Raw genomic sequence first — 22,500 nt, 5'->3', positions numbered from 1 at the left:
AGTTCTGCAATGGAAACATTTATTTGCTAGCATATGTTCACCTTCAGAGGGGAAAAAAGGAACAAACTATTTAGTGAAGAGAAGTTTGAGCTTTGCAATTCACTAAAAGATCTTAAATAACTGGATTTCAAGTAACATGAAAACCTATGAGACCTATCTCGAACAATTCTAATAACGTAGAACCCTTCTAAATTCATACTGGAACACCAGGAACTTTGGTTATCTTGAAATCACAGTATTCTAATTCTCCCAACCATGAGAAACAGAAAGCGTCAGAGTTCTAGCAGTCACGTGATACCCCAAAAAGTGCATTAGCCAAAAGCATTTAAATAAATATACTACTTTTCAGGCTCTGCAGCAGCTGAGGCTCAAATATTCAACACTGGAAGTGCCAGGCTTTGTTAGGCTGAAAATTTGTCTGGAGTATTTCTGGCACAATGTGCTGTAAAAATGTTAGCAAGAAAACTAGAAGGAAGGATGTACAAATAAAAGCTAAGAGAGAAAAGTCTGAGCAGCACAAGACCCACTCGAGTCTCTGTTCCAAGTTCTACAGAGAGAAGAATTCATGCAGCTCTCCCACAGGTGAGTGCCCTAACTGCTGACAGAGAGAGGGAGTTGTAGACAGAAATAAAGGTTTGCTGCTTTTGCTTGTGCTCTTATTTAAAAAGCATGGGAAAAATATAATTAATAAAACATTTGACCTGAAACTTTTTTTTTTTTTTTTTGGTGATTCATTGAAGGGAAAAAAACAATTATATTTCAACTTCACCTAAACAATTTCTAAACTTAACCAGTTACCTTGCCATCAGTCAACTAGATCTGAATTACTTCAATTCACTATAATAATTTTTCCTCATTTATGCTGACCCTTCACAAAGCCACAAAAGAGGGTTTCTATTACAAAAAGTACAGCTTATGTTTTTTGAACCCACACACTGCCTCCTTCCAAATACCAAGAGTTTGGCAAATACACATTAAACTTTGTTTAGCATTTCTTTTAAATATATCAGGTTCCAGGTTGACAGTGTCGTCTTCAGAGGCAAAGAAAGCAATACACTTTAAATTCAACAAGTCCACTCTAGCACAGAATTCACCCCCTGCCTCTTAACAGTTTTCTTAACAGTAACATTTTTCTACAAACTACTTATGTTTTATACTAAATCAGGATGTTTTAGCAAAGCAGTTCATGTCTTCAAGAGAATAGGACCTGTCTGCTTCCAATTTATTTTTTCCATATAAAACTAAATTTTCAGCTCAAATGTACACTGAAAATTGACCATTTTGCAACAGCATATATACTAATGAGAATACTAAGCCTGCATGTTTAACTGATTTTTTGAAAGGAAATTGTTCAAGAAGCATAGATCCCATATTATAAATAAATCCCATATTATTTCTTAGGTGTCAAACACGGAGATTTAGATACTGGATGTATCAGCAAAACCGAAAGAAGCATATCATGCAAAATCAAATAAATAGAAATATTTTGAAAAAGCTCAGGAAAGACAAAGCAGCATAAATAAAAATGGAACAGATCCTTACATGTGTATTTAGGAAAGGAGGCTGATATAAAGAGCAGGCATGTCAGAAAAGGCATGCCTGCTCACATCTCCTTTTCCCCAGAGCTAGTTATTTCCATATACTAAAATCTTTACCCCCTCCCCTTCTGTCAACAGTAGCATCTGTCAGTTAAAGAGACACTTTGTAAAACTAATGGAGATCAGTTGATTTTATGATTTAAAAAAAATTAATCTTGTATTAACCTAAAGTTTTCTGGTGGGATTTAAAGAGGGGGAAAAAAAAAAAAGGGGTGCCGTTTGCCTTACCATGATGATGATAATTCTTTTTGCTGTTTACAGAAGAATAAACAAACTATGGTGTGTGAGATGCAGTCCTGTGTGTCATTAACCAAACCCTTTTTCTTAGCAATCCTCCCACACTTTAACCCCTTCTTTCTTCTGGCAGCACTCAGTTAAAAACAAGCAAAAAAGGAAGTAGTATCTGACTTGAGCCTTTCCAACTGATAAGTCATTTGGCAGACAAATTACAACTATGAAAGGGACTCAATTAGAGGATAGGAGAAGGAGCTGCAGAAGGGTGGCAGCAAGCCCTTCAGTAAGCGCCTCCACAGAAGGAGAGAACCTGTTGCAAAGAACTGTGAAGTCAGTGTTGGGCAGATGCCTTGCGCGCATTAATTAACATGCAATACTAGACACAGATATGCAACAGGAGGAAAAAATATACCACACACGTTGGTTCTCACAAACTCGATTACTGTTTGCTGATCCACATTTAAGATGGCTAAAGAAAAAATTATATGTGCCTTTATTCAGTAAGAGACTGATTTATAAAGGCATCCTTGGTTCTTCACCTTCCTGAGTTCATATATTAAATCTGTATTTTTTCTAGCAACTTGTGGTAAAATGATACTATAAAGGAGACTCAAAAAAGCAGAAAAGCAGCAGCACCAAAAGTATGAACAGGGATTATTCAACACTGAAGAAATGAGAGAATATTTAAACTTTTCTGAACTTGGAAGACTTCCAGATATAAAATTATATGCAAAAATAACATTAATGTAGATTATTGTACTTGTAACTCTTTGTGTTTCAATGTAAGAGAAAGCGAGGAAGTTCGATATTAGTTAGCCTCATATCTTTGCTCTCAGGATTTCAAGTCTTGCTGCTGGGTCAGAACTGTATCATTAGATAATCTACTCAGTGTAAAGGTTCTTTTGAAGTAAAGAGTGAAAATAAACATATATTATCTGTGTTTTGTTCTAAGAGACAGGAACTTGAAAGTACTTTTTCTGTCGAGCAACAGAGGATAAATGGCAAAAGCATTTGGGAGAGGAAGAGAGGGGCTTGGAAGTCTTTTAGGTTTCCCTAACCTGAAGCCACAACTAATAAATGTAACTCCTTTTTTTTCAATCCTGGATGCAAATCAGAATGATGAAGAATCTGTTACATAAGTAGTTTTGCATTTGTTAGGTGTCTTTCTTCTAGGTTTGTAGGTATTTCTTCTGTTTTGTGAGAGCATAGTGTCCTGCCCCTAACTCTGAATGGTGTTGATCGATAAGTATAGATTTAACATTAACGTGTCTAATTTAGATTTACAGGTGATCATGACACTTTTCAATTCCTTTTAGATTCAGTATTTATGTATAATTACTGGAGAGAGGAAATAGGATTATCTTGCTGCAAATCTGAGAGTGTCTGTACGGCAGATGAAGCAGTAAATCTCTGGAAACCAGCTCTTTCTTAGGCACCATCAATCTTAATCTCTTCCCCTTGCTTTCATGCAAAATTGTTGCTGTCAATAGGAGCTCCACAGTGTTGAAAGTACATGACTTTTGGAAAAATCTTGCAACATTTCAGCGCACATGCAAGAATTTCATAAAAGCATCAGTAAATTCCCAGAGCAACCCAAAATCAGGTACCATGGCAAAAACTGATAGTTTTCACTAATACTACTAAGCTTACAGTCAGGTTAGGTCAGCTAAAAATGCACAGGTGACAACTCATGGCGTTTTCCATTCTGCGTTGTTCTCATCTAATAAAAAGGATTTTAAGTAGTGATCTGAATTGATTTCTTTGCTAAGCACTTAGATACAATAAAACCGATATACATTCCCAGAAGAAAAACTATGTAGACTGAAAACACCTTTGAAATCAGACTGTGGAAATTGTATTAAAACTGTCAGACTCGTAATACTTGGATCTCATTCCAGATACTCAAATCCGTCTCCTCAAGACTGTTTATACATTTGACATTAAATTATTATGGGACAAAGAGGAAATAATCCTAAGGAGCCACATATATTATTAGCCTTTTCCAAACACAGTAGTGATGTGGCTGCTTTGTGCTGGCCAACTGGGCTGGCTCCTGGGCTCACTGGGGCATCGCTACATGATTCTGCATGTAGCTCAAGAGCAAGGCAGGATTTCTAATAAGCTCCTGTGCCCAGTCTTACTTGTTAGGTAGCTCTAAGTGCTCAGCAGATGAAGGATATAGATTGTCTCACTCTGCTTGCTCTAGTTAGGAAACCTAGGTCCTTCCCTGAAGTTTTAATTTGGTCTCAGGAAAATATGCCTAGGAGTTAGTTTATCTAACTTAAGCACCCAAGTGTTTTAGTCCTTCAGCAGCTCTAGCTCTAGGTACCTAAAACTAACTCGTTATGTCATTTGGAATTTAGAAAATTGGGGTTCTTTTCGTTGGGTAAAGCGGATTGTCTGAAACTATAAATGGAAAACTAACAGCCCTTTGCCAGCAACATGAGGATTTTCCCCAGGTCAGGCACAGCAGAAGGTAAGCTCTCACAGGCACACAGGGCAAGAGGCAGAAAGCCATCCTTCTCAGCCCTGTACTGTTAATGCGAGACTGTAAAACTGCAAAAGAATAAAGGCAGTAAACAAGCTGCAAATTGGACTGCTAGTCTGACCAAAGCCAAATTTCATAAACCTAACAACAAAGGGAACTGCATGTTTGACATGCTTGTTTTAGGAAGCAGATGTGACAATCCTGAAACAGGAAAAAATTACTGTATGTTTATGATTCAGAAAACCATCCAACAGGATGGAAAAAGACAATATTTAACCAAAGTGTATTTAAATATGAAATTAATAGAACCTCTAGGGAAGTTCTCATTAAATAGATAAAAATCACGCAATGTAACTTCTATTAGAAATTATTCCAGGGTGCCATTTGGTATCTTTAAACAAACAGAACCTTTCAACTGAAATGTATCTCAAGTCAATCCCCAGTATAAAGGCACCCAAGATAGCAGCTGCTTTGGAAAATTTGGGCTTGATAGACTATATGCTTTAAAGAGCCCTTTTGTAAAATGTATAACTTATTTATACCCCTTGATAACTTCTTTGATGTACAGATTTTCCATCACTTACAGATGAAGGGCACTAAGTACAAGGAACTATTATTACTAGGATACCTTATCCTGACTTTATAAAAATGGCTGGACATCTCATTTTACATTTTAATTACAATGTTATAATTTAGCATTTATTCTAAATAACAGTGTTCACCTAAGGTTCCCAGAATTCCTCAAACTAATTATTATTATAGTTATTACAGAGAATTGCCTTATTATTAATCAGAATAAACTTTATAAAGCCAGTACAGAGAAGATAGGAATTACTCAAGACCCACTGGTTCCCTGCAGTGCAGTGGGCAAAAGTTAAATCAAGTGGAATAGTCCTGCAAACTCTTTGCGTTTAATCCCACAATTACATCAGAATTGCCTAATACTCACCATTAAGCAAGAGAAATTTCTAAGAGAAAATGTTTTAATGAACTACCTTTATATCCTTAGGTGTGTTTATTTTAGGCTCTGAACAGAACTTAATAGTATATAAAACATTAAACTAAACAATACATGTCTGTCTAGAAAACAGATACATTAATACTTCTGGAAAAAAAGGGAGATGTATGTTTTCCTGCTATTACAGATGTATTATTACAGATATGTTGCATTATCCTACTGTGCACTCAAACTACTAAATGTTAGCTGCTAAACAGATTTAACTACAACAGCATTTAAATATCACTATATTGCTATTGTATAGTTGGATGAAAGTTCAAATTCCTACCTGGTATTGTTAAAAAAATTCAGGTTTTACCTCTAAAAATATATTTTGTTGATTAAAAATAATGCAACAGGGAATTGGATTGGATCAGAGTTAAGCTCTACCGTTCATAAATACCAGCATTTCCAGGAAAGGTCAAGATTATTGATTCTGCACTTGAATTTCTGCATAAGAGGTTAGTTTGGGCATAGGCAAATCCAGCATACTCTAGGATTGGCTTTGGTGTCTGTGGCTTAGAACAAGAGACATTACAAAGGCAAGTTTAAAGCCAACCCTTAGAAGCACCGTGATTAATCCAACACAGTTTTAACTAACACAGTTCTAGTGTTGGGCTCAAACTATTTTAGATCCTTCCTAAGTAAAATGCAGTAAAGCCGCTCCATTAGCATCTCTTGGGGACCACCTCGCATAAGCTTACTCCATTATTTGTCAGTGCTTGAGAACATAGGCAGGACCTGGTTGTCTCCCATGAAAACCTGGCAGCTGAGGAGTGCTTCCTGCAGGCAGACGGCAGGCGTGTGTCTTCTCTCCTGCTCCTACTCCACTGCTTCCTTCCCACACCTTCTCGGCACCTGGTGGGAAGGGGGTGGGAAGACAAACCTCTGCTACTCCGCATGATTCTTCCCTTGGCTACCTACCCTTTCCATTTGCAAGTGACTCCATCTTTTGTCTCTGCAGCAGCTCAGGCTTCCCCACCCAGCCACATCAGGAACCTGACAAGTTTCTTCAGTCTCCCAGCTGGGTGCGAGGCTCCGAACAACAGCCAGCAACAAGCAGGGTGAGCTGCTGCTTCGCTGGGCGGCTGCTTAAGAAAAAAAAGCCCTCCCAAATTGCCTGTACCTTTTCCACGTTTGGAAAGTGGTTTTCTTTTTCAGGTCCAAGAGTCAGAAATTTATCTGATAAAAACTAAGTCTTACAAGCCAAAGGAAAAACATTATCCTCAGCATTTCCAGAAGCAAAACAATCAAAATTCCCCTGGAGTAGAGGGAAGAGGAATAGCCAGAATTACCACTAATAAGCCTCCTAAAATCACAAGTTTCTCTAGATGAAATCCAAAAAAGCAAACAGATCTTTATTTTTTTCAATCTAAATTCTGGTTGCTAAACAATTACAATTTTAGTTTGTTCAGCTTTGTCAGACTTTTCAAAAGCTACCCTTTTCAATCTCTATTTTTCTCCTAGACTCGTATTCTCTTATTCAGTAAATATACCCTAGAAATCAAACTGGTAATACAAAACGAAAAAAAAAGGGAGAAGAATTGTAACAATGGGAGAGGAAAAGAGGCTATATTTTTATTTGCATGTCCTAAGGTTTAATTTAGAAGAAATTATGATGTGATGTTCCACTATTAAAAAAAAACAATGTAGAACAATACATTATATTCTATTTAAATCTTTAGATATTGTTTGCAACCACAACAAACTCAAAACTTATCTGTTGAAATTTTACCCGCTGTGATTTTGAAAATTATATGAGCAGTGCTAGTTTGTCAGAATGGTAACATTCTTTTAGAAAATCTCTAAATCTTACTCAAACAGTAGTTTAGAGGCAATTCTTTATTAAAGTGCATCACACTTTGCCTTTGCAAATCTTGAGCCATGGCAGATCAAGCGCTTATTTTAAAGGGATTAGTGAAGAAGCATTCCAGTTTATTCACTAGAATTCAGTTCCCAAGAGAATAAAATCAGAAAGATGAACTTTTTCATGACTACCTTTTGCAAACCCATTATTAAACTGCTGCTGGAACTACAGAGCAATAAATCACATGTAAATGTATGTATATACACACACACACACATTTCTAATGTTCATATGCATTATATAGCGTATAAAGTGGCAAAAGCCTGGTCAGGAGGAATGAACCATCACTAACAGCTTTGTGTCGCAATCTTCTCAGATCTGAGGGTGCACAGGTGTACTGTGCATATGCTGAGCCACCTGGTCACGTAGCATGGCAAAATGGAAATAGGGTCACACCCAAGGAGAGAGAAAGCACAGCACAGCTACCTGCCAAGGAAAACCATTGGAAAACCGTTCCAACACATTGCACAAGTGTGGAAGTGGTACAAGAAAAGCATGATGCAAAAGAGTCTACAGCTCTCCACACTGTGGACCAGCCTGGTGTGGAGGCCAGAAACAAATCCCTGGTGATTCAAAGAACATCTTCACAGGACTGTGCTCACCACGGGAAAGAGAAGGGAGGAGTATGCCCTTTGGGGAGAAGGCAATAAAGTGCCTGGTGTCATCCTAAGAGTGAGTTGCATGAGCAACCCCTATGAAATGTTGAAATGCTATGTAGCTGGCTGCTTGGCACGATGATACACAAAGGTGGGGCAGATAAAGGATGGCCACCGGTAACACTGGACTGCCTGGTGCACACTCCCATGTCACCATTACTAGACTCATTACATACTGTCCACGCTTGATCATTGATGACAGACCTCCTTAATACTTTGCAATGCACAAATGGTTTGTTGCCTTCCCTGGGCAATGCCACACTGAGCAGGTAGCTGTCCACATTACCTCACTCCTGCAAAGCTCAGTATTGTGCCAGTTTGATAGGCCTTTTATTTTGTCACTGCTTGGGGTACTGTAGATTATTCTGCAATCCAGCCCTGAAGACTTCAGCACTATCACATTCCTGGACCATTGCTTATGTGACTGTATTTTAGGCTGTCTCTAACCTTCTCAAAGAGAAACACATTTTCACCCATTGCATCCTCTAATTTTTTTCACAGTATTGCACAGACCATGCAAAAAAAAAAAAAGATGTAATTCAATTCCAAACACAGCTCAACACAAAGACTATGCAGGATGCAAGTCCAGTGTAAAGTTAGACGTAGGCTTTTTCTAATTCTTCTGCACCAAGGTGGATGTGTTTAACTGCTTGAAAGGAGAGTTCCTCCACTCCAAGTGACATCTGTATTAAGTTGCCAGCCACGAGTAAATAAACGTAAGCTGTCTGATATGTTATAGGTTGTTGTTGTTGTTGTGTTGTGTTTTTTGTTGGTTGGTTTTGTGTTTTGGTTTTTTTTAACTGCACGTAAAAAACCCCAACAATCTCCTCAATAAACTTTGTGTGTACTTGAAAGATGTCCATCAGAACAAGAATTTATTGGTATTCCTACTCTACCTTCAAATTTATATTGTAAAAGGGTGGAGCAAACCTTGTTGACTTACTACACCCGTTGCCATCTTGAATGCCAAAGTGTTAGACTACGAGACAGATTCCTCTCGCACCAATATTCCAGGAGCTATGTTCCTTCTACGAAAATGCTAAATAACTCCATGTCATCTTTCCTTCTGTCTTTTGCACTTCTCCAGCGCCCAAGTTAGCTGTCAGCTGTAGTCCTGTACACCTGCCATCAACCACAGCTGGAATGCTCTTGTGCTAAACTCCTCACCAAAAAGCACTAGGAATTGAAAAGGTGTTTTCAAGGTCTCTTTGAACTAGCCGTAAGAACTGGACATAACCTAGAAACTAGCTTTTAGGAACTAAGAGAGTTGGAAATAGCAACATGAAAACCATTTTAAGTTACTACTGAAATGAATTTGTGGTTCAAATGGGGATAAGAGGAGTAATGAGCTGGGAATATGGAAAAAAGTGGACAGACAAGGAAATTGCAACGATGCCATCAGTCTAGTCAGCAGAATGGTATTTTATTAAGCAGAGAAGTAATTTTGTTGAGCAATACTCAGAAAGGTTCTGTCATGGATAGCTGAGAACCTCTCTTGTGCTGTAATTAGCCATAAATTTACAGACTTTTTGGAAGGTAAAAGGATGAGCAGGTCTTTAGTGAGCTGTGTTACAAAGCCAAATCATAATAATCAGTTTTACAGTGGACCTGATGTCCAAGCTTTTTAACATTGGGACTTCTCAGAATTTTGGTCTCTGCCTACACAGTAAGTATGACCGTGTGTGTATTACTAGCTGCTGGATTCTCCTGTCTTCATTATTAACAAATAGGTTGAACTGAAGTTGCTTGGCACTTTCTTCTCTGAAGGATTCACAGTTTTGTATCCAGAGCATCTCTGCTGCAATGCTATGGATGCTTGCTGTGTCCTGGGAAATCTGGGCAGAATGACGCTTAACCAGAGGTGCGTATCATTACATATATGCTTAACTCGGGAATTCTTAATTCCGTTGTATGCCTCAGACAGATCAGTTATGTTAGAAAGAATATTCTGTTATGAATGGCTTAGTCTTCTGGGGATGCAATTACTAGAACTGTAGTTCTTTAACCGGAGATGTAAAATAAACCCGACTTACGGTAGAATCCTGGAAAAGCAGAAACCTAGATATCGGTAACTGAAAGCACTTAAATGACAGAAACAGCTTATTCAATATTCTGAACACTCCTGCTTTTTGGGTTTGCTTTCTTTCCTTTCTGCTGTGAATTTAATCTATAAACAAGTAATTGTTCTTGCTTTGGGTTTTTTGCCTTCCTTTGGTGCAATCTTTTTGGTCTCTCCTCTCTGGTATCTCTCTTGTCCCCTCTCCTTCCTCCTGCTGAGGCCTTGACAAAGACAGAAACAGATAAAGCAATGGAAATGCAATTATCACAGCTCAAAAGCAAAAGTGCTTGAGGTACACAAATTCATATCACATTTATCTTTTTTTTTAAAAGCAGTCATAATATCTGTCAGCCCAAGAAGCATCACCAGTGGTGACTTACAACTATGGCTGGCTATCCCAGTGTCCTGATTCAGCATTCCTACAGGTACAGCAGTACCCATGCCCTATTAAAAGTAAGTTGCTTGTATAGGGGCTCTGCTACTTCTACAGTTTTTACTGTCAATGTTGATAAACATTTATATTAAAAGACAGCACCGTAAGTTATTAAAACTAAAACAATTAACAAAAATGCAATTCAGTCCTCTGCTGTTAGTTAGCATTGTTCTTTAGGAAGAGCTGGCCTACATGTGGGTTCTTGCTAGCAGGTGGTATTACACAAAGAGTATCTGTACATGCTGGGGCCAGTTTTGCTTTCTGTCAAATATACTTACGTTAGTCAACACTGCCATTATATCTCTGTAGACTATGCTCTTAAAAGTTCTCACAATGGAAAGCACTTTGATAGAAGCCATCTTCAAGTTATTCCCCCTGTACTTTCTGAGTTTTAACATTTTACCACATGACTTCAGGTTACTGGTTTATGACACTACTCACCAAATACTGTGGACAACTAATTTAAGATACAGTGCCTTCTCAGAGCACAAGTGTTTGTGGGAGACTTCACTGTGACTTAAATGGTCAGCATTTAAATTCTGTCCCAGTTCTGTATTTTCTGGCTTCCATGATGGTTTCAGTACTATTTAAATTCTGTTTGCTTCTTATTGTTTGTGGCGTTGTTGTGTTTTTAATTATGAATTGCATATTTATCAACTAAATAATTCTGAAAGAATATTTCAGTATTAATCATCTCAAAATATTGCAAAACGTATGATGACTCAGAGCTAAACATCCTATAAAAATTTCAAAAGTTTAAAGGACAGAGCAAATTAAATATTTGCTAAGTGTATAAATCCTTTGTCAACCATGTAAGAAATGCTGGCATTGCCAGGACAAAATGAGGCATTAGTTTTTCCTTCCCACATCTCCCCACCCTACTCAACTGGTTTGGTTTGAAAATTTATTACTTTTTTTTTCCTCTCCATGAATTTCAAAGTAAAGATTTCAGTGTTCTTCTCCTTTTAACGTCACCTTCCTGCCCAAACCACAGCATGGTTGCAGCCCAAGAATAGGAACAAATTGTGTAGATAGGATAAAAGAAAAAAAAAAAAAAAAGAAATTTAAGAAACTATTATAACGTTCTCATGTTTTCCTAGAAATTTTAAACCACAATAAGGAGTTACTGTGCTGACAAGCACAATAACTTCCTATTAAAATCCATATTAAAAGCCATACAGACAATGAATAATGTAGATATTCTGAATGTTGTCAAAGAGCTTTCATGTGATCCATGCTTCATCATATTTAATCTTTTTCCATTCTCTCTGTATACCGTTTTCTTCAATTCATATGAACATATCAGGACAGCAATCCCAAATCCATGGCTTATGGATAACATCCCCCAAACTTTCTTCAGTTCATACACACATTTAAGTATACATCCATACACATATATCCATAAATATATAAATGTAAATAAAATTCCTATATATATATTCTAGCCTATAAAAATCTCCATTGTTGTATTTTTTGATTTATCTTAACTGAAGAAATGTATTTCTCCAGATTTCCCATAGATTAGTGCACTAGAGGCACATAATACATAGATGACTGTCATAGGCAGACCTGGCTATTCAAAGAATTTAAAAGTCATGTTTTAAAATTTAAAGCTTGCAAGGCTACTCTCTCCTCTGTAGGAATGACAATGGGGAGCAACATGATTAAAAAGTAGCCCTACCAGAGTGAGCACAAACATGACTAATTGAAAAGGGAGCAAGTGAATGCCAGCTTTTTGTGGAGATTATAATGGGATTTTGAATCTATTGGTTGAGTAGCAAGGGGAAATTCCTGGTGAGAAAAAAAAAAAAAAAAGAAAAGAAAAGAAAAAAAGGAAATTTACAAGGAAAGGAAAATGATTCAACTTGTTAAGCCCGGGAGGGAGATGGAAAGTGCAACCATTATTTCAGGGAAACAAGTTAGACATGGGGTAGGAGGGTGACTGGAAGCATCATACAGTAGCAACAAATAGTCTGCACAAAAGAAAGAGCAAAGTACATTATTTTATACAGAAGTTGAGCGTAAGCGTAGTTAAGTAGGTAGAAACTCTGGCAAAAATCCAGATGTCCAGAACAGCACTAAGCAGGCTTTTTTCCCTGGTTGTTCTTTGGGTTTTTTTCAGGCAATACAATGAAACACTGTCCTGCTGCAACATTTTATTAGCTGGAAAGGTATAACCTATTCCAAACAGTTGAGGGCTTACCTAAATTTTAAAAGAAAAGAAAACCAAGAACAAGCCTAATCCCCCACTCCACCTAGGCCCTTCTTAGGTGACTGCCTTTCATACCTTCACTCCAGCTCACAAGAAAAACATCCTGTAGCGTCATACAATTTCCCCTTCCTTTTCACCTTTCAGCCTTTGCACGAGGCAGGGCAGTGCTCTGAAACTGTTGTGTTTGGGGTTTTTTTTTACGTCCTCTTATAAAACCCACACCAGCAAATATTATCAGCCCCTGTATGACTCACTTCATAGGACTTTGGCTGTAAGGTTTTGTTGGGGTTTCTGATTCCAGGCTGGAGAAAGATGCCTTCTCTTCTTTCAGTCTCAAGTTCTGGGAGGAGATCAGCTAACCACCGAAAGGCCATATCTGTTAAAAATTGTGGTGAACCTTAAGGCAAAGACTTGCTCTCCTCAGGGCAGGCTCCTCTCATCTGTCCACAAACCAATAATTTTGTTGTCTGTTAACTTTGGAAAGTGGCTCCCCTGCTTTCTCACTTACTTGGCATTGGAAATGTATCAAATGGCATATAAAATGCCTTGTTTCTACCATGTAAACATCACTCTGGGAGGTGATTTTGTAACCCTGTGGGATCCCCAATAGACTTTAAGTTTCATTATTTCTTGAGGAAATAAAGCACTGTAAGGAGAAGCAGTATTAGGACCTGGGCTGGATGTCTGGCTAACATTTCCCTAAGCAAGGCAGAAATTAAATGAAAGAAGCAGATGAGGAATCCTAAACTGAAAATATCCTAGACCTTGATGAACTATCATCTTGACAGATATGTTAAAAGAGCAGGAGGAATTAGGGATCTGCATATCTGCTGTCTCAGGAATATGGCGAAGGCAGTGATAGAATAAACTCATTTAATCCAGTAATTTGACACAGAATCAAAATGGGCTTCCAGAGCCACACCTGGGTGTTAGAAGTACTCCACCCAGTTTCCTTAGTTAAATATTCATGTCACAGGACTGCATCTTTGTGTGAAAGGCAGTGGCTGTGTTCAGGTAGCAGGTAGGTGTGAGAACTCTTATCTAGATGGAGAATCCTGAGAAACCTTTAGACAGGTACTGGGTTATAGGTCTGAAAATATGACTAATCAACACCTGAATATAAGAGGAGAAACAGCATTACAGCACATAGATGTGACTTAGAAAAAAAACCTGTTTAGACCTAAGTATCTATATGGAATTTTAAAGTCTAGACTTTTTTGTGATCATTAGTCCTAATGCACAGGAAATGTATAAATAATGAAGGATTACAAACTCTATTCACTCATTTTACTATCAGCAGAAGCCAATCTAAATTTGAAATAGTTCTCTGCAGAAATAAATGCCTCTCAGCTTAACTATGTGGAAACCTATCAGCTTAAAGCCTATTTAACTACATAATTTAAGGTCATTTGAGTTTGCCATATCACAGGTAGGAGTCCTTCTCAATTGGTATTACTATTTTGTCACCATTGTAGCTGTATGACTTCAAAAATATACATTTATCTGTGATTTGGTCCTCAAATAGCATTGTTTTTAATTTGAAGAGAACAGAATGAACCAAACATCCAGGAAGTTGTTTCTTCATTCATAGTAAGAACACTGGCCACATTGTTTTATTAAACAGTCTCAAAGATATAAAAAGCCCACAACAGTCATAAAATTATGGCCACAGCTATCTGCATAGACATTCTAAATATAAACAGCAATCTAATCCAGCTATTTTGGTTTCATTTGCAAACAAACTCAGACACTAAACCTTATTTAGCTCCATTGAGCCAAACTGAATTGTGCAAATGTAACCATGGACGGAATGCATTATTTGGGAAAAGAAATAACCTGAGTTTTAGAAATCTAGAAATAGAGTATTTGCAGAACAGATATCTATAAATTATTTCTGGGTTTTTTGTTGTTGTTGTTGTTGTGTTGGTTTTTTTTTTTCAGTATTTAATAGTGTGTTACCAAACTTCTGTTTGCCAAAATACCAAAAGAGAAACTGCTAACCTTCATTTTTGTAAAACAAATGTTTTGCACATTGAATAGCACAGGACTAGAAGAGTCAAGAAAATGAAATTTATATTTCAATTTGTATGAGTTATTAATTTATCATAGACCTGATTACCTCCAGTGATGTAATAAACATGTTATTTACATATTTGATAAGAGCACTTAAAAATCTTTCATTATTATATAGCTGACATTTTCAGTTGTTCAAATCAGAAGCTTGCAATAGAACAAAATGATAAATTCCAGAATGCCTTACAAAGAGAGAAAATGTGGAAATCCTTGTACAGATCTAGAAGTACACCTGAATCGGCATCAGAGGTATTTGATGAGAAAGCCATATTGATACACAAGGATCTTGCTTTTCTCCTAAAACAATGATGTAGTGAGAGGAAATATTTTTGCCTTATACTTCGGGCAACACAACATTTACTTCACTGAGCAACACTATCAAACAAGTGACTTAAACCATTTTTAAATTTCCTGATGTTTTACCACCACTATTTATGAAAGTCAAACAAAAAGAACGAGAACCAAAGCTGCACTGTATATCAAGAACAGTTGCTGTGAAGTACAGGAATAGGTAAGATGAAGATTTCTGAAACAATCCTGGAAGAAGATGAAAGGGGAAAACCAGGTTATATTATGATAGAAGTTTATTATACACTAGTTAATTGGGTGGAGAGAAGACTGGTTTTTGATCAAGCAAGGGAAGCATCCAAAAGCACAGAACCTGACGGCTTTAATTACTTCTTGGAATTAATTTTTTTTTTCTGTTGGAAAAGAAATGCAAGACAGAGACAGTCCAACAAGTTCTTGGAATATGCTGGGGACAGCTTTTTCTTCAGAAGGTGAACAAAACTATTAAGGGAGTGGCTATTTTAGATCTTCTGCTGACTAGTAGGCATGAACTGGCTGAGAGTAGAAGGGAACTTAGGTGAAAGTGAACTCCATCATATAATGATCGCTACTACAAAAAGGAAAAGGAAAGCGGCAAAATAAAATTAGTTTGGCTTTTTTTTTTTTCCCCAGAGAGCAAAAGCAAATGCTAGAATGCTCCAAAGACTGATAAGCAAGGTGTCTTAGGAAGACTGTTTAATTAATAAAAGAATGCAGGAGTGCTTGTCTGTTTTAGTCATTGCTGGAGTCAGCTCTTAATTATCCGAGGTAAAGAGAATAACCTAAATTAGGGAAAAATAGAGGATAATACAAATTAGGCTGTGTAAATTAGTCTGCAAGACTCTACTTAGTATATTCACCTTTGAAATGCTTACAAACAGATTTCCGTAGAGAGGATAGCAGCAGAGAGGAACCTGGTGCAAACAGCTTATGTTCTGCGTCCTGCACCGTTTTCTACTGCTTTCCCACAAGAAATGCTGAGGGAAGGCAGGGCTTCATTAAATCCTGATCCCCATGAACCATCTATCATCAGCAGGTGACTCCTTATCATTACACGCATTTAGCAGATTATCCCAAGACAGAAGAAACTGCTGAATTCACACACACACCCCCACACCCCCCCGAATTTCCTTTATTTTTATTATTTAACTAACAATCATACCTGTGCATCAAATTATGAAATTATGTGGCCTGCTCTGATGCTTCCTTTCATACAAATGGATTGGTTCCAGATTAGAGGAATGACACCCCAACAGTTTAACTTAGCTGTAAGTATAAGCAATTAATTCCAAAAGAACAATATGCCAACTCAGAGCTCACTAAATAACAACTGAATTCTGCCTTTCTTAAATTTCCACTGAAAAAAAATCAAACAAAATCAAACTTTCTTTTCTAGGAGAAGTCTTTGCAAGTAGTTAATATAGAAGTCCATCCAAGACAGCAATAGGGTGAACAGCATTTTTTTCTGCTGGAAATCTAATTCCTCAGCTATCTCTACTGCAATAGAAATTTCAGCCCACCACAGTACTGCACCATTTTCCTGTTTCATAACTGTGAAGAACTGGGCTCTTTTTGTAGGCATGTTTCTACAGTATCAATAGAATTAAGATGCTAAATGAGACCACAAAGGATGTTTGGGGTTTATATTATTTGTGTAGTCATCTAACGACCAATGAGTCTTTTCCAAAGGCCTCATATAGAAATTAGTAGATGAGATTTTCTGGCTTGACAAGACTAGACAACACTTTTTTTTTTCTTAAAGACAGAATATTTAAGTCCTCATCAAATATATTCAGATGAACATTAGTTCCGCAACCAAGAAAAAAGCAACTTTTGTAATTACTGGCCTGCTGTTTACCTCTGTTAATGTGGAAAAAAAGGTATTTCTCTCTGCATAGAAAGATTACAATAAAGACAAGAATGGCATTGCACAACCTTGTCTGCAATCTGAAATTAAGTTCTCACATTAGAACAGAAGTAATTAGCATTTTCCCTAGCTTGCTTCCATACAGTAACACTTCTGCCAAGCAAATGAGTAATACTACATGAACTACATGAACACCAGAAAATAAATGTGTAGCCACTTCTCCTTCTCTGGAATAAAACAACATAGAAAACAGTACAGTTTAAGTGAAACACTGTAAAAGTGTAGAGGCTGTTCCATTATTATTTTGGCTTATGTATATTTTATGAACGAAAGGAAAAAGCCATATGGTTTGTGAGAGCATGTGGAAGATCTCCTCAAGCCATTTCCTTTGTTGGCTCTTCATGCCAGCTATAGTCATTATGTACCTTCTTTATTTCCGTATATGATATTGATTTGAAAATTTTCCAGTACTTCAAACACAGGTCCTTTTAAAGGAAGATTAAAAATATACCTGGCATTAAATTGTCTTTTCAGAATAGTCATCTTCTTTATGATATATGTAAGTGTGTGTGTATATATATGTATATATATTTTATATGAACACAGATACTTAGTTTTCTCTTACCTTTCTAAGTGCTGCTGGTAATGAGGCAGTAGACATTGATATCGCTGGAATAACATAAGCGTGTGGACAGATTACTGCTGGTATTTGGTTTTCTTGAACAGTACAGTGTCTGCCTGAGATATCATAGTACCTGAAAGAAGAGTAAACATTGCTCAGTTAAGACATCCTAGTGAAATAAAGTCTGAGCTAATATCTGTGTTATTTCTTGACAAAACACATTAAGCTGTTTTCTCCTGTTGTGGTGATTCCAGGCCTGTGGTACTTCTAAAGTTTATGGCTTTATTTTAGCCAAACTACTTGCTCATCTTCTTAGACATTTATTTGTCCCAGATGCTTTAGCTATCTGAAACTCTTATCAGCTTTTTCCTAATAACAAACCAACCCAAAACTGAATACAATATTCATCAAGATAACCACATCAGAGCCACAAGGCAGAAATATCAGTCATCTTATGTCACTCCAACTCTACAGACACAGTACAACATTTTATTTTATAGTTCCACATTACATCACACGTTCTGTTCACCTTCCTTCTGGAAGCTGTCTTGGTAAAGAATCAGTTGAATTACTGAAATGGAAGGTCATTTATTGGGTAGATGCTGTCACAATTAAAGTGTATATGATCTTTAAATCAATACTTTAACTTTTAGCAACTCAGTCCTAAAGCTTAGTGGACCTAATTTTGCTTATGTTTATTCTGCAGTGTCAATTTTGAAATTCTGAATCCAAAGAACATGGCAAAGTTCACTTAGTCTCCTCCTAAGAGAGAAATAAAATATCAAAAGCTGATCAACTTATCTCATCCCTTTTATTTCACTCTCTGAAAAATTGAAGTAGCAAGAATACAGAATTCTCTGAAGAATGATTTCATTAAAAAGGTTCATAAAACATTGCATTTTATAGATTTAGTCCTTTAGATGATTCAACAATTAGGTAACATCCATAATTTAAAAAATTTTATCTGTTTTGATATTTTTATTTCAAAATTGGACTGTATTTTTCATAGGATCATGGGACAATTCAGGTTGGAAGGGAGCCCAGGAGGTCTCTGCTCCAATGTCTTGCCCAAAGCAGGGTCAGTAACGGGATCAGACCAGGTTGCTTGGGGCTTTTACCTGTCAACTCTTGAAAATGAGACAGAGACGTCACAACTTCTCTGGGCAATGGCAAAATGTGTTGTTCCCTTACAGCCAGCCCGAATCCCACCTGTCTTAAGTTTTGCCTGTTTTCTCTTGTCCTCCCACCGTGCACCACTGTGAAGAGTCTGGGTCTGTCTTCTTGGTGACATCCTCATATGTATTGAGGGAAGTCCAAGCTCCTCATCACCTCCTCAAAGCTGCCTCTTCCCCCAGACTGAACAAGCCTCAATTCTCCATTCTCTCCTCACAGGACAAGTGCAGCCCCACAGGCAGCCCCCAACTGTACTGGTGGCCATCTGATGAACTCACCCCAGTTTGAAATACTGAGAGATCTTAAGGCAGAAAATAACCTCACCAAATATTTTATTTTCATGGAAAAAAAACCAAAAGTGCCAAAATGTTTTATTTTGTCCTTCAAATATGTATATTTTCCATATGAGTTGGATCAAAATTCCCTTTCCCATAGGCTTGTTTTCCAGACACATCAAAGTCCCAAATCCAGCTCTGTTTGTACAGCTTTAGCTTCAAATTTAGCTTTATAACTGACTGCCAAAAAGAGTTTTCAAAGAGTTAATAAGGGAGCAGAAAAGCCTCAGGCATATTTATCATAGAATCATAGAATGTCCTGAGGGGTTTGGTTTATTGCACAATTGTGGTGAAAAGGTTTTGACATTTTAACACATATCCTAATAAACGTGTGCAATTATTTTGTTTATTTAGCTATTTCTAAGGAAGAAACTGCATCGCTCTGAATAGCTGGTTACCTTCTCCAAGCCATAGCTGACTTTGAGCTTTCCAGCCTGATTTTCGTTTCTTGCCTCCACCAGAGGAGGTTGTTTTTGGGGTGGTTCCACACACATTGTATATGAGAGAATTCAAAAGTCCTATTAACCAGCTAATCACCTAGTGCTGAAAGATCCTGTTGCACCCTGCCTTGTCTAATGTATATACTGGAGACCTCTGTAAGATTGCTCAAGGGAGCGACTGCAGACTGAGGACTATCAGCTCAGTGGCAAATGAACAAGTGACAAATTCTAGTACGGGCAGGAGACTGGGATGGCGTTTGGTTGAAGTCCAAGTAAGAAGGAGGAAAATAACGTCACACCATGGGAAGGGGATGGAAGAGCTGTCAAGCGCTGAGGTGACACCAACGCTCTGCAAGAGGCCACCATTCACAGTGGCACAGCTGGGCTGGTGCCAAGCATCTGCACCCCAAGTGCTATATAATGCACGTATGTCAGAAAACAACGTGCCACCAATCCCACATGTCAAAGTGCCAAGAGGAGGAAGCTCTGTGAGCAAACACTTTTTTGGTAGCAAGTCATGATGCTTCCCCAGGATCCCCCATGTCCTGCTGCGGAAGGGGTCTGTGCTGGTCTCCAGGTGAGCCGGCAACATCCACCTGGGAGTCAGCTGCTGGATCCCTTCCAGCAACTGAGGCAGGGGCCCCCTGGGGGGACCCCAACACCTCAGCCCCCCAACCCCACTCCTGGCCACAGTGGAGGACCATCAGTCCCCGAGACACCGTTAGACCTCAGGGCGCTGGCAGGTCCGTGGTGCAGTAGCCAGGAAGCCACTGCTTTCAGAGTACGGTGAGGCAGCACTTGCTTATTTCAGGCACCTTTTTTTTGAAGGTCACAATTTCACATCAAAAGCTGGAGCTGACAAAAGCAGCATGAGAAGTTTCAACCCGAAGACAGTACGGTGGAAAACAGCCAACTCCAGATTTCCAAATGGGTGAGAAGAAGCACTCTTTGAATTTCTTCACGGTTTAAGGTCTATCCTCCCAACAATCTGCTGATGAGCTGAACTCACCAGAGCCTCCCAAAAGCTTTACTTTATGGCAGTAGGCAGTTTTCCAGGGAAAGGCTGCGGTACGCTTCCCGCCTGAAGGCATGGGCAGGCACGCAAGCTCCCGGGGGCAGGCCGGGGTGTGAAGGCACAGCGCTGCACCTCCTCTGCCCCGACTGCCCAGACAAATTCTCTCCTTCCAGCCCAAATACAGAGCAGGTTGTCCCAACCCACTGTGGAGAAACTCACCGTGGGGCAAGGGCAGGCAGGGGGACAGTTACCGTAGAGGAGCTGTCAGCCTACACCCTGGCTTTCTTCACCTGGGCTTGTTTGTGTAACCATACCCACTCGCTCAGAGCCTCGAGGGCCCAAGGGAAAAAAAGGTGCTTGCAACATGCTAGGCATGTTATGAAACCCTTCCAGATGTTTTGCAAGGCCTATCAGTTGTTGGAGGCACTTGGAGAAGAGCTTTGTCTGTGGAGGTAAGAATTTTTAAATCAGGAAAAATGGTGGGGTGAATATTTATGATAGACCAAGTAGTTTATTGTTTGCCATATGTTTGGCTAGCAAATAGTAGAGCTAATTATGTCAAAAACGCTCAAAGTATGTTTACCTGGTCTACAGCAATATGTGTCTGGCATGTTTTCATATAGCTAATGAAAATAATAACTGATTTTACAGTAGAAGCAAAAGAAGAGCAAGTAGGAGGCCCTGGAAATTACCACGCCTTTGAAGAGAGCATGAGGCACTAAGAGGAGGAAGGAGAAGCTTGTAGGTATATACATCTTCTCTTTACCAGTGCAGGGATACTGGTTCACAGCAGAGCTACTAACTGGAAAAGGAAAACATCATACAGGAATTAAGATGATGCGTGCTCTCTTTACGCTGCAGACCACGCACCTCAGCCCCATTGCTTGTACCTGTCTGTGCATAAGTCCCTAGTAGCGATAAAACGCTGTCCATTAACCACCTTAAGATATTGTCTTAAAAAATCGTGACAATTATGAATCATTTTGAAGGGAATTAACCTGAAGACAAAAATACATGAAAACACTAAGATAGGACCAATAAGCAAAGAACTCACAAAGAAAAAGAAGAAAAGAGGAGATAGCCATACATTTTAAACTAATAGTGCTTACTAAACTGCCATCCTTAAAATTTTACAGTCATGGCTTCCCTCATAATCCATCATATTCAGCCCTGATATCCATCTCCAGTCTGCTATTTTTTAGAACAGTCTTCAATCTGTACACGGTAGATGGTTCTTGCATATTAATTCCCAATTTCTATCAACACTTTTACACAGGATGAGATCATGATTTTAAAAAGAGCATGTATGAGCAAGAACAACTTGATTAAAACAGAAAAGATATTTTGTTTGTTTATTCAGATCCTCTGCCCAGACTCCCTCCTCCCATGCCATATCAGCAGTTAAATTTTTCCCTTGGACCAGGAAATATGAATTTGATCAGCAAAGTGTCTGTGCTAAAGACTTACTGCAAAACATAGAACAACATTAAGAGCAGTAAAGGGCTCTTCCCCGTCTTACCCACCACCTAGGTGCTCATGACAATGATGAGTGCACCTAGGTTCATCAAATAATTTACCTCCCTGGTTCATTCCCTGGTCCTGGTCCCCTTGTCAGCCATATTGCCCAGGCACCACTTTGTGCTTGGACTCTCCTCTGGAGGAAACCAACTACTTCCCTCCAAAGAGAAGCTGAGGCACAGCTCTTTGGATGGACTGCCCTACAGATAGCAGAGCAAGGATGGGACTATACCAGCTTTGGCTCCTCCTGCCCTACACTATCCCAGGAAGCCTCCTGCCCTCAGACACCCCCTGTGTGCCCCACACCCAACCCCACAGCATGCTGCATACCTTTGGCATAATGCTATAAAAACACCAGTCTTGCAGGCAGCAAAGCAGCCCTCACATTACCTCAGACACTTTGAACTGAAGCCACAGAAATATAATTACGGTCTTAGAGCCACAGGGGCATCAGGCCCAGGTCAAGTGTTAGGCAGCACAAACACAGCCAGTTCACTCCAGAGGCGTGTAATCTTGAGAGGTGTGGATGCATATATAAGGATCACTCCCTGGGGCAGATCCTTTAGCAGTGTAGACTCTTATTTTA

The 22,500-nt window shown here is 38.6% G+C and overlaps 1 protein-coding gene and 1 long non-coding RNA gene across 4 annotated transcripts in view; one reads left to right on the top strand and one right to left on the bottom strand.

Annotated features, from left to right (window-relative positions):
* The window catches only part of CRYBG1 (crystallin beta-gamma domain containing 1), a 98,090-nt gene that overhangs the window by 47,907 nt on the left and 27,683 nt on the right, over nucleotides 1-22,500 (bottom strand). Inside the window, exons 1-2 of one of the 3 annotated variants that reach the window (XM_065056620.1) lie at nucleotides 21,974-22,134; nucleotides 17,437-17,566 (exon numbers count right to left, since the gene is read on the bottom strand). In XM_065056620.1, the coding sequence (XP_064912692.1) occupies nucleotides 17,437-17,472 (36 nt within the window). In that variant the 5' untranslated portion in view covers nucleotides 17,473-17,566; nucleotides 21,974-22,134. Of the gene's footprint in view, nucleotides 1-1,826; nucleotides 1,966-17,436; nucleotides 17,567-21,973; nucleotides 22,135-22,500 lie in introns of those variants that run through there. The other 2 variants (XM_065056619.1, XM_065056621.1) reach the window with 2 other exon arrangements.
* LOC110363955 (uncharacterized) lies at nucleotides 128-21,977 on the top strand. The gene is made up of 3 exons (XR_010471280.1): nucleotides 128-582; nucleotides 6,282-10,352; nucleotides 20,210-21,977. It is a non-coding gene; the product is annotated as an uncharacterized LOC110363955 (long non-coding RNA).

The sequence above is a fragment of the Columba livia genome, chromosome 3, assembly GCF_036013475.1.
Source record: "Columba livia isolate bColLiv1 breed racing homer chromosome 3, bColLiv1.pat.W.v2, whole genome shotgun sequence".
In the NCBI taxonomy this organism is placed as follows: domain Eukaryota; kingdom Metazoa; phylum Chordata; class Aves; order Columbiformes; family Columbidae; genus Columba; species Columba livia.
This window is presented reverse-complemented; position numbering and strand designations above follow the sequence as displayed.